The sequence below is a fragment of the Microcaecilia unicolor genome, chromosome 2, assembly GCF_901765095.1.
Source record: "Microcaecilia unicolor chromosome 2, aMicUni1.1, whole genome shotgun sequence".
In the NCBI taxonomy this organism is placed as follows: domain Eukaryota; kingdom Metazoa; phylum Chordata; class Amphibia; order Gymnophiona; family Siphonopidae; genus Microcaecilia; species Microcaecilia unicolor.
The window spans coordinates 644,660,427-644,676,350 of NC_044032.1; the positions used below are offsets into that span (position 1 = coordinate 644,660,427).

At 47.3% G+C, this 15,924-nt stretch overlaps 1 protein-coding gene across 4 annotated transcripts in view; it reads right to left on the minus strand.

Annotated features, from left to right (window-relative positions):
- The window catches only part of ABHD18 (abhydrolase domain containing 18), a 143,160-nt gene that overhangs the window by 117,158 nt on the left and 10,078 nt on the right, over positions 1-15,924 (minus strand). For all 4 annotated transcript variants that reach the window (XM_030191747.1, XM_030191749.1, XM_030191748.1 and 1 more), the window contains one exon: positions 13,980-14,064. In XM_030191747.1, the coding sequence (XP_030047607.1) occupies positions 13,980-14,064 (85 nt within the window). The remainder of the gene's footprint in view (positions 1-13,979; positions 14,065-15,924) is intronic.

Genomic DNA, 15,924 nt, shown 5'->3' on the forward strand with positions numbered 1-15,924 from the left:
CATTTCAAAGGGATCCCAGAGGAGGATGAATTCAAGGACTCGATGAAAGTTGTCCAGAAACTGTGTGACATTATTATGGGGTCGGGAAACAACAGAGGAGACAACCAGAACCTCAAACGCTATAAAATCGACAGGGCACATCAAAGCCTAGGTCCTCAGAGGGGAGGACAACCCAGAGACATTGTGGCCTGCTTCCATGAGTTTGGAACCAAAGAAGCAGTCTGGAAAAAAGCCCGGGGCCTAGGCGAAATTGCCTGGAAAAATTGCAAACCTCAGGTGTTCCAAGACCTAGCAAGAAAGACGCTGCAGAGAAGGAGAGACTTCAAGGAGATAACCTTGTACTTGCAAAAAACAGGACTGAGATACAGGTGGCTATACCCGCTTGGAATGCACGTTACAGTGGGAGGAAAGACCCGGAGGCTCCAGACAATGGAGGGAGCCTGGAAGGTATTGTGGGAGATGGGCTGCACGGACCTACCAGGAGCAGCGGAGGAGGAACATCTACAGAGGACAGCAGCCCCAAGGGCAGGCAAAGAGGGATGGAATAAAGTGAGAGGAGCCATGGGAATCAACACCTCCAATGCTGAAGTTGACAGACCAGACTTCTAAGCACCAAAAAATATTTTGTGCTGTTCCTCACGAGTCCTAATGGGTTGTTTTTTTTACATTTACTGAGTTTATTTAAAAAAAAAAAAAAAAAAAAATATATATATATATATATATATTTCATCAGGCACAGACATCACAGAAACCAATTATGAGCTTTAGGGTCATTCCATGCCAAGTGGTCTAAAATTTAAATAAGTTCCCACCATCATGTTCTCCAATTTTGTTCAAGTTTTATTTGTTGCACGAGTTGGGTGTTAAAACGAAGTTTCCCAAAATTTGAGGTCTCTAACTGCAATAGTTGCAGATCTAGACCCCCTTTTCTGAAAGGTTGTCAGCTCTACAACACTGATACGTTTTTGTTTTGCAATGCCACCATTAAGTAGCCATTTACTCAGGTCAAAGTATGTTATATTTTGTGTGCGCGATGTATTGCGTTGGTCCATTGCAAAACAAAAACATATCAGTGTTGTACAGCACAATTTTCTCTTTCAGATAATACTGTTCACAAGCTGATTCAGGCAGACTCTTTTTTTACGAATTGGCTTTGAACTTTGATATATTTTACCATTTGCGCTGACAGTGCCAACTTTGAAGAGATCCTGCAGGGTGGTTATAGATGCTGGTTAGTTGCAAATCTGGCAGTATTATGTCCAGCACAAGCATAATGCTTGTTCAAAATTTCAAGCCCGTATCTTTGTTAGCATGGAAGTTGTTGCGGTCTGAATATTGGTCCAAATATGTTCCGATGAGTCGCGACCAATTTTGATGCACACTTTGAGTCAACTTGTTTGACTGGATTTTGCATCCATAATGTTAAAATGTATTTCATCGGAATTAGCATCAAAAACTGTACAGGATTTGAATTTTGTAGCCACTCTTATAAATGTGTTTGGATTTTATTAGACCCCAAAAATGGTATTTTGGTAAATGTTGCGCGCTCATGGACTGACAACCTTTCAGGAAAGGGGGTCTAGATCTGCAACTATTGCAGTTAGAGACCTCAATTTTGGGAAACTTTGTTTAACACCTGTCTCGCGCAACAGATAAAATTTGAACAAAATTGGAGACTTGATGGTGGGAAGGATTAGACCACTTGGCATGGAATGACCCTTTAGTAAGTGACATGGTCCTGGCACATTGGAAGCACTTCTTAAAACCACTGAGAGTATGAGACAGGTCAGGGAAAATAGTCAAAATAAAAATCAAGCAACACAATGGTTGAAAAAAGAAAAAAAAATTTGACCCAACTGGAGTGCTCAGACCTAAGGGGGCCGACCAGCTACGGAAAACAAAAAAATCCTGTAAGTGCCAAAAACACTAAAGGGAAGAAATAAACGGAAGGAAAAAGCTGGTCCCGCTCAGCACTTTCAAACAAACATAAAGAAGGCAGCAAAAGTCGAATTCAGATGCGAGCTGAGGGGAAAACATTCAGCACATCCTCACTGCTCTGAGGATGAGAAGAGACTGTCCGGTCTCACACTGTGGTGGTGGGCAGTAAGATGTGCATATATGCACAGGACGGTCTCCCAAACACTTCTAGAAGATGCTGGGAAGTGTTCCGCCTGAGCTCCATCAGATGATATTAACACCTATGTAGAAAGTGTCCTGTTTGTCCTTGGAGATTATTTCTGTTATATGAATGTGCTACTGTAGAATGCCAATATGTAATATTTCTGATACATCACATTTCTTGTAAATGTTGTTTTACTAGATGTACTTGGAAACCACTCAAAAAGTTTGCAAATGGGCAGTATAATAAGAATTAAATAAACCTGAAACTACTGTACCACATCATTGCTACAACTAGGATTTTATTTGCTTATCTCCCAGTTTACCTCATTTGTTTATGCTTGCATTTGGTTATTTTACTATTGTTATTGTTTTATGTATTCTGTAATCCATTTGATCAGAAAATGGTATATACAGTGCAATCCGCTTAAGTGCAAGGGTCTGGGAACAAAGAAATATATGCGGTTAACTGGAACGTGTACTTAACCGTTGTGACCCAAAGAAGCTTGACATCTGAAACATATGTACAGTACTGTTTATTATACATACAGTATACAGTCTCCGTTAACTGACATTAGGCTTACTTGAAGTAATCAGTGATAGTCCCCTGTACACTATTGTGTCTGTGAGTTACATAGACTACGTCTGCCAAACTGTAAAAACTGTCATAGCACTGACATCCAGTGGCCTCCAGATAGGCCCGCATGGTGTTGAGACTCTCCAGCGATCTTGCAAAAGTGACAGGAGGTTGTTGAATTTCATCAGCAGGTGCCTTGCTGCTCATTTCATCATCTAAGAGAACAATTACATTGGCTTCTATTAAGAGAACGCATTGCGTTCAAGCTCTGCACTCTGGTTCATAAGATCATACATGGTGAAGCTCCGGGGTATATGTCAGGCCTTATAGAACTACCAACCAGGAATTCTACTAGATTATTATGTACGTTCCTGAATCTCCACTACCCCAACTGTAAAGGACTAAAATATAAAATCAACATAGGCATCCAGTTTCTCTTATATACGCACGCAAATATGGAACGAATTACCAAAATCAATAATTTCCGAAAATTACTGAAAACTAACCTATTCAATAAAGCACACCACAAAGATCCATTCTAAATACCAGCAACAAAATTTACACCAGAACTACACAAAACGTAACTCTTTATTCCTGATTGTTCAAGCTAATTTACTACGATTGACATTTTATCCAATTACTTTTTATTTATTACGAAAATGAACTTTGACTACCTAATTCCACTCTGTCAGCTTCATATTTTAACTATGTATTTCTCTTTTCCGGAATTGGTGATCACCATTACGGAACAATTGTAAGCCACATTGAGCCTGCAAATAGGTGGGAAAAGCGAATGCTACATACCTGTAGAAGGTATTCTCCGAGGACAGCAGGCTGATTGTTCTCACTGATGGGTTGACGTCCTCGGCAGCCCCCTCCATCGGAAAGTTTACTAGCAAAGGCCTTTGCTAGTCCTCGCGCGCCCATGCGCACTGCGCATGCGCAGCCGTCTTCCCGCCCGAAACCGGCTCGAGCCGGCCAGTCCAGTATGTAGCAAGACAATACACTTCAAGGGAAGACTCAACTCCAAAGGGGAGGCGGGCGGGTTTGTGAGAACAATCAGCCTGCTGTCCTCGGAGAATACCTTCTACAGGTATGTAGCATTCGCTTTCTCCGAGGACAAGCAGGCTGCTTGTTCTCACTGATGGGGTATCCCTAGCCCCCAGGCTCACTCAAAACAACAACCATGGTCAATTGGGCCTCGCAACGGCGAGGACAAACTGAGATTGACCTAAAAAATTTACCAACTAACTGAGAGTGTAGCCTGGAACAGAACAAACAGGGCCCTCGGGGGGTGGAGTTGGATCCTAAAGCCCAAACAGGTTCTGAAGAACTGACTGCCCGAACCGACTGTCGCGTCGGGTATCCTGCTGCAGGCAGTAATGAGATGTGAATGTGTGGACAGATGACCACGTCGCAGCTTTGCAAATTTCTTCAATGGAGGCTGACTTCAAGTGGGCTACCGACGCAGCCATGGCTCTAACATTATGAGCCGTGACATTACCCTCAAGAGCCAGCCCCGCCTGGGCGTAAGTGAAGGAAATGCAATCTGCTAGCCAATTGGATATGGTGCGTTTCCCTACAGCCACTCCCCTCCTATTGGGATCAAAAGAAACAAACAATTGGGCGGACTGTCTGTGGGGCTGTGTCCGCTCCAGGTAGAAGGCCAATGCTCTCTTGCAGTCCAATGTGTGCAGCTGACGTTCAGCAGGGCAGGAATGAGGACGGGGAAAGAATGTTGGCAAGACAATTGACTGGTTCAGATGGAACTCCGACACGACCTTTGGCAGGAACTTAGGGTGAGTGCGGAGGACTACTCTGTTATGATGAAATTTGGTAGAAGGAGCCTGGGCTACCAGGGCCTGAAGCTCACTGACTCTACGAGCTGAAGTAACTGCCACCAAGAAAATGACCTTCCAGGTCAAGTACTTCAGATGGCAGGAATTCAGTGGCTCAAAAGGAGGTTTCATCAGCTGGGTGAGAACGACATTGAGATCCCATGACACTGTAGGAGGCTTGACAGGGGGCTTTGACAAAAGCAAACCTCTCATGAAGCGAACAACTAAAGGCTGTCCTGAGATCGGCTTACCTTCCACACGGTAATGGTATGCACTGATTGCACTAAGATGAACCCTTACAGAGTTAGTCTTGAGACCAGACTCAGACAAGTGCAGAAGGTATTCAAGCAGGGTCTGTGTAGGACAAGAGCGAGGATCTAGGGCCTTGCTGTCACACCAGACGGCAAACCTCCTCCAATGAAAGAAGTAACTTCTCTTAGTGGAGTCTTTCCTGGAAGCAAGCAAGATGCGGGAGACACCCTCTGACAGACCCAAAGAGGCAAAGTCTACGCCCTCAACATCCAGGCCGTGAGAGCCAGAGACTGGAGGTTGGGATGCAGAAGAGCCCCTTCGTCCTGCGTGATGAGGGTCGGAAAACACTCCAATCTCCACGGTTCTGCGGAGGATAACTCCAGAAGAAGAGGGAACCAGATCTGACGCGGCCAAAAAGGAGCAATCAGAATCATGGTGCCTCGGTCTTGCTTGAGTTTCAACAAAGTCTTCCCCACCAGAGGGATGGGGGATAAGCATACAGCAGGCCCTCCCCCCAATCCAGGAGGAAGGCATCCGATGCCAGTCTGCCGTGGGCCTGAAGCCTGGAACAGAACTGAGGGACTTTGTGGTTTGCTCGAGATGCAAAGAGATCCACCAAGGGGGTGCCCCACTCTTGGAAGATCTGACGCACCACTCGGGAATTGAGCGACCACTCGTGAGGTTGCATAATCCTGCTCAACCTGTCGGCCAGACTGTTGTTTACGCCTGCCAGATATGTGGCTTGGAGCACCATGCCGTGACGGCGAGCCCAGAGCCACATGCTGACGGCTTCCTGACACAGGGGGCGAGATCCGGTGCCCCCCTGCTTGTTGACGCAGTACATGGCAACCTGGTTGTCTGTCTGAATTTGGATAATTTGGTGGGACAGCCGATCTCTGAAAGCCTTCAGAGCGTTCCAGATCGCTCGCAACTCCAGAAGATTGATCTGTAGATCGCGTTCCTGGAGGGACCAGCTTCCTTGGGTGTGAAGCCCATCGACATGAGCTCCCCATCCCAGGAGGGACGCATCCGTGGTCAGCACCTTTTGTGGCTGAGGAATTTGGAAGGGACGTCCCAGAGTCAAATTGGAGCAAATCGTCCACCAATATAGGGATTTGAGAAAACTCGTGGACAGGTGGATCACGTCCTCTAGACCCCCGGCGGCCTGATACCACTGGGAGGCTAGGGTCCATTGAGCAGATCTCATGTGAAGGCGGGCCATGGGAGTCACATGAACTGTGGAGGCCATGTGGCCCAGCAATCTCAACATCTGCCGAGCTGTGATCTGCTGGGACGCTCGCACCCGCGAGACGAGGGACAACAAGTTGTTGGCTCTCGCCTCTGGGAGATAGGCACGAGCCGTCCGAGAATCCAGCAGAGCTCCTATGAATTCGAGTTTCTGCACTGGTAGAAGATGGGACTTTGGGTAATTTATCACAAACCCCAGTAGCTCCAGGAGGCGAATAGTCATCTGCATGGACTGCAGGGCTCCTGCCTCGGATGTGTTCTTCACCAGCCAATCGTCGAGATATGGGAACACGTGCACCCCCAGCCTGCGAAGCGCCGCTGCTACCACAGCTAGGCACTTTGTGAACACCCTGGGCGCAGAGGCGAGCCCAAAGGGTAGCACACAGTACTGGAAGTGGCGTGCGCCCAGCTGAAATCGCAGATACTGTCTGTGAGCTGGCAGTATCGGGATGTGAGTGTAGGCATCCTTCAAGTCCAGAGAGCATAGCCAATCGTTTTGCTGAATCATGGGGAGAAGGGTGCCCAGGGAAAGCATCCTGAACTTTTCTTTTACGAGATATTTGTTCAGGGCCCTTAGGTCTAGGATGGGACGCATCCCCCCTGTTTTCTTTTCCACAAGGAAGTACCTGGAATAGAATCCCAGCCCTTCTTGCCCGGATGGCACGGGCTCGACCGCATTGGCGCTGAGAAGGGCGGAGAGTTCCTCTGCAAGTACCTGCTTGTGCTGGAAGCTGTAGGACTGAGCTCCCGGAGGACAATTTGGAGGTTTTGAGGCCAAATTGAGGGTGTATCCTTGCCGGACTATTTGCAGAACCCACTGATCGGAGGTTATGAGAGGCCACCTTTGGTGAAAAGCTTTCAACCTCCCTCCGACTGGCAGGTCGCCCGGCACTGACACTTGTATGTCGGCTATGCTCTGCTGGAGCCAGTCAAAAGCTCGCCCCTTGCTTTTGCTGGGGAGCCGCGGGGCCTTGCTGAGGCGCACGCTGCTGACGAGAGCGAGCGCGCTGGGGCTTAGCCTGGGCCGCAGGCTGTCGGGAAGGAGGATTGTACCTACGCTTGCCAGAAGAGTAGGGAACAGTCTTCCTTCCCCCGAAAAATCGTCTACCTGTAGAGGTAGAAGCTGAAGGCTGCCGGCGGGCGAATTTGTCGAATGCGGTGTCCCGCTGGTGGAGAGACTCTACCACCTGTTCGACTTTCTCACCAAAAATATTGTCCGCATGGCAAGGCGAGTCCGCAATCCGCTGCTGGATTCTATTCTCCAGGTCGGCGGCACGCAGCCATGAGAGCCTGCGCATCACCACACCTTGAGCAGCGGCCCTGGACGCAACATCAAAAGTGTCATAAACTCCTCTGGCCAGGAATTTTCTGCACGCCTTCAGCTGCCTGACCACCTCCTGAAAAGGCTTGGCTTGCTCAGGGGGAAGAGCATCAACCAAGCCCGCCAACTGCCGCACATTGTTCCGCATGTGTATGCTCGTGTAGAGCTGGTAAGACTGGATCTTGGACACGAGCATAGAGGAATGGTAGGCCTTCCTCCCAAAGGAGTCTAAGGTTCTAGCGTCCTTGCCCGGGGGCGCCGAAGCATGTTCCCTAGAACTCTTAGCCTTCTTTAGGGCCAAATCCACAACTCCAGAGTCATGAGGCAACTGAGTGCGCATCAGCTCTGGGTCCCCATGGATCCGGTACTGGGACTCGATCTTCTTGGGAATGTGGGGATTAGTTAATGGCTTGGTCCAGTTCGCAAGCAATGTCTTTTTCAGGACATGGTGCAAGGGAACAGTGGACGCTTCCTTAGGTGGAGAAGGATAGTCCAGGAGCTCAAACATTTCAGCCCTGGGCTCGTCCTCCACAACCACCGGGAAGGGGATGGCCGTAGACATCTCCCGGACAAAGGAGGCAAAAGACAGACTCTCGGGAGGGGAAAGCTGTCTCTCAGGAGAGGGAGTGGGATCAGACGGAAGACCCTCAGACTCCTCGTCAGAGAAATATCTGGGATCTTCCTCTTCCTCCCACGAGGCCTCACCCTCGGTGTCAGACACAAGTTCACGGACCTGTGTCTGCAACCTCGCCCTGCTCGACTCGGTGGAACCCCGTCCACGGTGGGGGCGTCGAGAGGTAGACTCCCTCGCCCGCATCGGCGAAGCTCCCTCCGCCGATGTAGTCGGGGAGCCTTCCTGGGAGGTGGCCGCGGTCGGCACCGCACGCGGTACCGACGTCGGGGACCTCAACCTGGGCGATGGGCCAGCCGGCGCCGCGCTCAACGGTACCGGAGGCGCAAGCACCGCCGGTACCGGAGGGGTAGGGCGCAACAGCTCTCCCAGAATCTCTGGGAGGACGGCCCGGAGGCTCTCGTTCAGAGTGGCTGCAGAAAAAGGCTGAGAGGTCGATGCAGGCGTCGACGTCAGAACCTGTTCCGGGCGAGGAGGCTGTTCCGGGCTGTCCAGAGTGGAGCGCATCGACACCTCCTGAACAGAGGGTGAGCGGTCCTCTCGGTGCCGATGCCTACTGGGTGCCGAATCCCTCGGCGACCCAGAGCTCTCGGTGCCGACACGGGGAGGAGACCGGTGTCGATGCTTCTTCGACTTCTTCCGAAGCATGTCACCGGAGCTCCCCGGCACCGACGAGGAGGACGTAGAATCCATCCGTCGCTTCCTCGGGGCCGAGACCGAAGAGGGTCGATCCCGGGGGGGCTGTACCGCAGGAGCCCTCAGGGTAGGAGGAGACCCACCCGAAGGCTCACCGCCACCAGCAGGGGAATGGACAGCCCTCACCTGCACTCCTGACGATGCACCTCCGTCCGACGACATCAGCAGACGAAGTCTCGGTACCACCGACGTCGATGCAGTCGCCCGATGCCTCGGCGCCGATGCAGAGGTCCGATGCCTCGATGCAGTCGATGGAGCGGCAGCCAAGGAAGATGGTCCGGACGCTGACGACGTCGATGCACTCGATGCCTCCGGTGCCGATGCCGACGAAGAGCCCGAGAACAAAACGTTCCACTGGGCTAATCTCGCTACCTGAGTCCGCCTTTGTAACAGGGAACACAGACTGCAGTTCTGAGGGCGGTGCTGGGCCCCTAGACACTGAAGACACGCAGAGTGCCTATCAGTGAGCGAGATTACCCGGGCGCACTGGGTGCACTTCTTGAAGCCGCTGGAAGGCTTCGATGTCATGGGCGGAAAAATCACGCCGGCGAAATCAAAAGCCGAAATGGCGAAAATTGAAGCACCAAATTTAGAGGGAGAAAAATCTCGACCGAGGCCAAACTAGGCCTACCCCGACAACGAAAGAAAAGTTACGGGGCAAAACTTGAAAAATACGGGAAGGGCAGAAAACCCGACAGGGTCTTCCGGAACAATTCCGGAGCGCTTCCCAACTTTTTTAGAAGAAAAACAAAGAAAAACACGTCGAAAAGGACGCGCGAGGTCGACTCTCTGGGGCACGAATGGCGTAACACGACCGTACCGAGCGCGGACGAAAGAAGACTGGCCGGCTCGAGCCGGTTTCGGGCGGGAAGACGGCTGCGCATGCGCAGTGCGCATGGGCGCGCGAGGACTAGCAAAGGCCTTTGCTAGTAAACTTTCCGATGGAGGGGGCTGCCGAGGACGTCAACCCATCAGTGAGAACAAGCAGCCTGCTTGTCCTCGGAGAAATGTGGGATACAAATGCCACAAATAAATCTGTTTCATCATCAGCCGTTGCCTGCGTTTAAGCGCATATCTCGACATCAGTGCTGTTGTCAGCTGTCTGTAGATCGTAATCAACAGCTACATAGTGGTGAAACTCCTCTTCAGTAACACCGGCTGGGATGTCAATAGCCTGTTCATCTGATGCGTTTGCAACAGCTGCATCTGTTTCGTCCATCTCCACATCCTTAACAAAGCTTGCCCGCTTGTAGCAGTTCACAATGGTTGCCTGTATAACATGATTCCAGGCTTCTTTCTGCATATGTAGGGAATCCAACAGTGATAGTGATAGATTACGAGCCAGTTCAACAGGACGTTTATCCTTGCCAGTGTGCTCATCCATAACACTCATCAGACGACGTAGCACAAGAGCTCGATAATGTTGTTTGAAATTGGCTATTATGCCCTGATCCATAGGTTGAATCAGAGAGGTAGTAAAGTAAAGTAAAGTAAAGTAAAACTAAAAGATACAACGAAACGCTATGTAGAAAATGATGAAGAAAAAGCCAATTTGCTAAATAGATACTTTTGTTCTGTTTTCACTGAAGAAAACCCTGGGGAAGGACAGAGAGGGACTGGCAAAAATATACCTGAAAATGAGGTGGATAGAGCGCCGTTCACGGAAGAGAGTGTGTATCAACAACTTGGAAAGCTAAAGGTGGACAAAGCCATGGGACCGGACGGGATCCACCCCAGAATACTGAGGGAGCTCAGAGAGGTTCTGACGGGTCCTCTTAAAGACTTGTTTAATAAATCCTTGGAGACGGGAGAGGTTCCGAGGGATTGGAGAACGGCGGAGGTGGTCCCTCTTCACAAAAGTGGGGATAGGGAAGAAGCTGGAAACTACAGGCCGGTAAGCCTCACTTCGGTTATTGGAAAAGTAATGGAAGCCATGCTGAAGGAAAGGATAGTGAATTTGCTGGAAGCCAATAAGTTGCAAGATCCGAGACAACATGACTTTACCAAAGGTAAATCGTGTCAAACGAATCTCATTGAATTCTTTGACTGGGTGACTGGAGAACTGAATCAGGGACGAGCTATAGACGTAATCTACTTAGATTTCAGCAAAGCTTTTGACACGGTTCCCCACAGGAGGCTCTGAATAAACTTGACAGGCTGAAGATAGGACCCGACGTGGTGAACTGGATTAGGAACTGGTTGACGGACAGACACCAGAGGGTGGTGGTTAATGGAATTCGATCGGATGAGGGAAAGGTAAGTAGTGGAGTGCCTCAGGGATTGGTGCTGGGGCTGATTCTGTTCAATATATTTGTGAGTGACATTGCCGAAGAGTTACAAGGTAAAGTTTGCCTTTTTGCGGATGACACCAAGATTTCCAACAGAGTGGACACCCCGGAGGGTGTGGAAAACATGAAAAAAGATCTGAAGAAGCTAGAAGAATGGTCTAACGTTTGGCAATTAAAATTCAATGCGAAGAAATGCAAAGTGATGCACTTAGGGAGTAGAAATCCAAGGGAGACGTATGTGTTAGGCGGGGAGAGTCTGATAGGCACGGACGGGGAGAGGGATCTTGGGGTGATAGTATCTGAGGACCTGAAGGCGACGAAACAGTGCGACAAGGCGGTGGCAGTAGCTAGAAGATTGCTAGGCTGTATAGAGAGAGGAGTGACCAGCAGAAGAAAGGAGGTTTTAATGCCCCTGTATAAGACGTTGGTGAGGCCCCACCTGGAGTATTGTGTTCAGTTTTGGAGGCCGTATCTTGCGAAGGATGTTAAAAAAATGGAAGCGGTGCAAAGAAAAGCTACGAGGATGGTATGGGATTTACGTTCCAAGACGTATGAAGAGAGGCTTGCTGACCTGAACATGTACACCCTGGAGGAAAGGAGGAACAGGGGTGATATGATACAGACGTTCAAATATTTGAAAGGTATTAATCTGCAAACGAATCTTTTCCGGAGATGGGAAGGCGGTAGAACGAGAGGACATGAAATGAGATTGAAGGGGGGCAGACTCAGGAAAGATGTCAGGAAGTATTTTTTCACGGAGAGGGTGGTGGACGCTTGGAATGCCCTCCCGCGGGAGGTGGTGGAGATGAAAACGGTAACGGAGTTCAAACATGCGTGGGATATGCATAGAGGAATCCTGTGCAGAAGGAATGGATCCTCAGAAGCTTAGCTGAAATTGGGTGGCGGAGCAGTTGGGGGGAAGAGGGGGTGGTGGTTGGGAGGCGAGGATAGGGGAGGGCAGACTTATACGGTCTGTACCAGAGCCGGTGATGGGAGGCGGGACTGGTGGTTGGGAGGCGGGAAATACTGCTGGGCAGACTTATATGGTCTGTGCCCTGAAAAGGACAGGTATAAATTCAAGGTAAGGTATACACATATGAGTTTGTCTTGGGCAGACTGGATGGACCATGCAGGTCTTTTTCTGCCGTCATCTACTATGTTTGGTGGCAGGAAGACCACCTTGACGTTAGACAGCCTGACATCATCACTGTGTGCAGCACAATTATCACAAAGCAACAAAATCTGATGCCTTTGTGCCCGTATTCTAGTGTCTGTCTTCTTTAGCCACTGCTTCCAAATTTCCCCAGTCATCCATGAATTTGCGTTAGCCTCGTATGACACAGGAAGTCGCTTAACATTCTTAAAGCAACAGGGCTGTTTGCTCTTTCCAGTGACGAGTGGTTCCAACTTCTCACTCCTATCCATATTGCAGCAAAGGAGGATCGTCAGTTGGTCCTTTGACCTTTTACTTCCTGTAGTTTCAGCTTGTTTGAATGCAAGTGTTCCATCAGGAATCGCTCGCCAGTAGAGACCGTTTTCGTCAGCATTGAAAATGTCACCAGGTGCAAACTTGTTCAAGATGGTAGGAAGAACTGAAACAATCCAATTTTCAGCACCAAAGTCATCAGCGTCTTGTTCCTCACCATGCTGTTTCTTGAATTTTATGTTGTTCCTCTCCTTCCATCTTTCCAACCATCCAACAGTGGCTTTGAATTCAGTTAGTCCAAGACTTTCAGCTAGCTGATTAGCTTTTTCCATAAGCAGTGGACCACTGACAAGAAATTGTCTGCTCCTGACTTGAGAAAACCACCGAAGAGCATCTTCTACCTCCTCAACTTTTCCCGCCCGTTTTTGTTTCCTGTGTGGATTTGTAGTGTTTTGCCAGTCTTCCAGAAGCTGATCTTTCTGCTTCAAGATACGTGAAGTTTGACTGGGATTGACACCATATTCTTTAGCAATAGATGCTTGACTTTGTTTGTTTTCTAATTTTTTAAGAACTTCTATTCATTCAGCCAGTGTTAAAGTCTTACAGTTGTGCAACGATGATGACAGTGTACACTCTAACGGCTCTCTTTCACTTATTCTGCCTGTGGCAGTTAACCAACGAGATTTCAAATTTATCACCCCTTTGTCATGTGCCAATCGGCTTCCATATTCCGTGCGTTCGCTTATGCGGAGTCTTTCCTGCAGAGGAGCGGTCTTAAACCATGCATATAAGCGAATCTTGCACTTATCAGTGGTGCACTAAACCAACGTTTCTCCCCATAGAAATTGGTGGCACCAAAAACAGGACCGAAGTACGGTTTGTAATTAAACAGAGCATGCACTTATCCGACGTGCACTGTAAATGCAAATAAATAAATATTGCTGTTAATGCAATGTCAGTTGTTTATGTCTGCTATACCTGTTGAACACCGACTTGGGTGAACCCTCTTCATATTAAGTGTTTAATATATCCCAATAAACGTCAATGCCTTCTGTGAATGCTGACAGCACAATAAGTTTTAACTTCTAAAGGACTTTTTTTGTTTTATTTGGGTTCAATTGCAGCAGTTCCTGTTTTTCTAAATAAATGTAGTTTAGTGATCATTGTCTCCACCCCAACTACAAACCGAAAGGAACCACATAAGGGATAGAAAAAAAAATCTTTACAAGACAAAGGAGGAGGAAAGGACCATGTCAATGTTCAAGGGTCCTGCAGAGTTTATCATGTGGCTTAAACTCTCTTGGGTTCAGTTCATATCCAGGCCACAGCATTAGAGAAGATTCTTTTTTTTTTTTTTCATTCCTGCTTTTGAACAACATTTTAGGAGCACTATCAATGCTAATCTATATTATTTTGTATTTTAAAAAGCCTATCAAGCAGTACTCTATCCTGTCACCGGGGGAGGGCGGCTACACAGGAGGTCAATGACAATCCACTGCACTTGAATGAACCTCTCCAGTAATTTCACAGCATGCCAGGATACATCTTTCAAATAATCACATCAAGCACACAAGCCTTTGTTACCTGGTCAATATGTACAGGATAGTCCTTTGGAACCAGATGCTGGCATTTCTCTCTGTTCCCAATAATCTTTCTAAATTCAAATATCCTAGAAAAATGGGAATAAAGAATAAGTATTGTACATCACTTATCAATCTTTCTGTGCTATAACCCCATTCACAAAACCTCCCAGCGGCACAGACCAATTACATCTTAAAGGAAGGCACATCCAAGCCATAACTCCAAATGCAGGTTTAGCAAACCCATTTGAGGTCATGGCCCACAGTTTAGAAAACCCTGAGGCTGAATTTTCATGTCACGAGTTCATAAGCAGTCTGCAAAAGTTACATGTTTTGAACATCTGTAACTTTAATTCTTTCACATAAAAGGATGAGGTTTGGAATGTTGTATTACAAATTACTTGCTGTAACAGAAATCATTAAAACCTCTTTTTTTTTTTTTGTTTCTGGTGACATTAGCCACCTTTTCCCCAGAGTTAGTCACATGTTACTAATCACATTTTAGAGGATGGTCTTCCACTTACAAACAGCAACATAATCTGTCCAACTAATCTGCTGTTTTTTCCTAGACTGCTCTTGAGATTTACCATAGAAGACATTAAAGTGTTAATATTTTATTTTAAGAAACACAAATGTAAACCTAGTCCAGAATGTTTTGCTTGTTTGGTAAAGCTGTGATGTAAAATTTGTTAAGAACAATTCAAGAGGCCATATTTACTCATAAGCAGTTTACACAGAGACGAACTACAGACAATAAAATGGTTCCTTCACTCCTCCCTACCAGCAAGTCTCTGAATTCTAGCTGGTTTCAATAACTAATAGTGATACCTAGAACTGGCAGTGTCAAGCATGAATGGGCCTTGGACAGTCTGAAGCTGTGTTTGCCAGATCAATGTCTCTAGGGGTATAAAAGGAGAAAACCTCTTATATTTCCTGGGTTCTTTCCTATATGGATATACCACACAGGCACTGCATTTGCCCTGGGATAATAAATACAAGGGTAAAAAGAAAGGTAATGCCTTCATCTCTATAATTCATCAACAGATGGCAACACCGACACGCTATATGTGTTCATTTGTTCTTTGAAATCTCTTCCTTCACCTCAGTTGAGAAGTGTCTGGGAAAAGGCTGTTTTGCTATTGCTTACGAAATGGAAGCATGCAGTGAGCACTTACTGTTTTGATTTAAGCAACGTGTCATGATAGAATTTCTGTTTAAGAAGTCCCTCCAACTGAAACTCATGGTCTCATGCAGGTTGTTTATGGTGATGACTGTTGATGTCAGTACTGTGAGTCCCTGGGCCAAAAAACTGTAAAGATTGTGGACCAGGAAGGGCTGATAAGAAAGGCTGACAAACGCAAAGGACAATCAGAAGATCACTCACTGAAACCCTGAAAACTTCTGGCATAAAAAGATGAAAAGGACTGTGAGCAACTGGTCAAAGAGACAAGATGTACAGTTCTTTTGTGACAGCTTAAAAAAAAAAAAAGCACACCAAAAACTTCTCCACTGTTGGCAAAAATGTGTGTCCAATGGTGGCATCTATGTAATAAAAAAGAGACGGCTTCAAGCATTATTTTCATTTTTTATACATTACAATATATTCCTTTAAAGAAAAGTTATGGAAGAGGCATAATTACTTTTTATTTAATCATCATATTTATTGACAATAATTTAGCATTGTTACATTGCCCACAATGTCTGAGAGAGTATGTGATCATAAAGTTTGGTACCAACCAATGTGTTACAGTTACTTTAATAGCAGGCAAGCAAAACCACCACGAGGGTGGAGGTACACAAATTCCTACGAAAAGTAGAATCTGAGGAAAGGGGGAGTAGGAGTAGGCTCTTGAACAACACTAGTAGGCGACGTAGGTTAGGAACAATCTCTTTATTTAAATATACACTCGACTCAACACAGCCGTGTTTCGGCGCTACAGACACCTTCT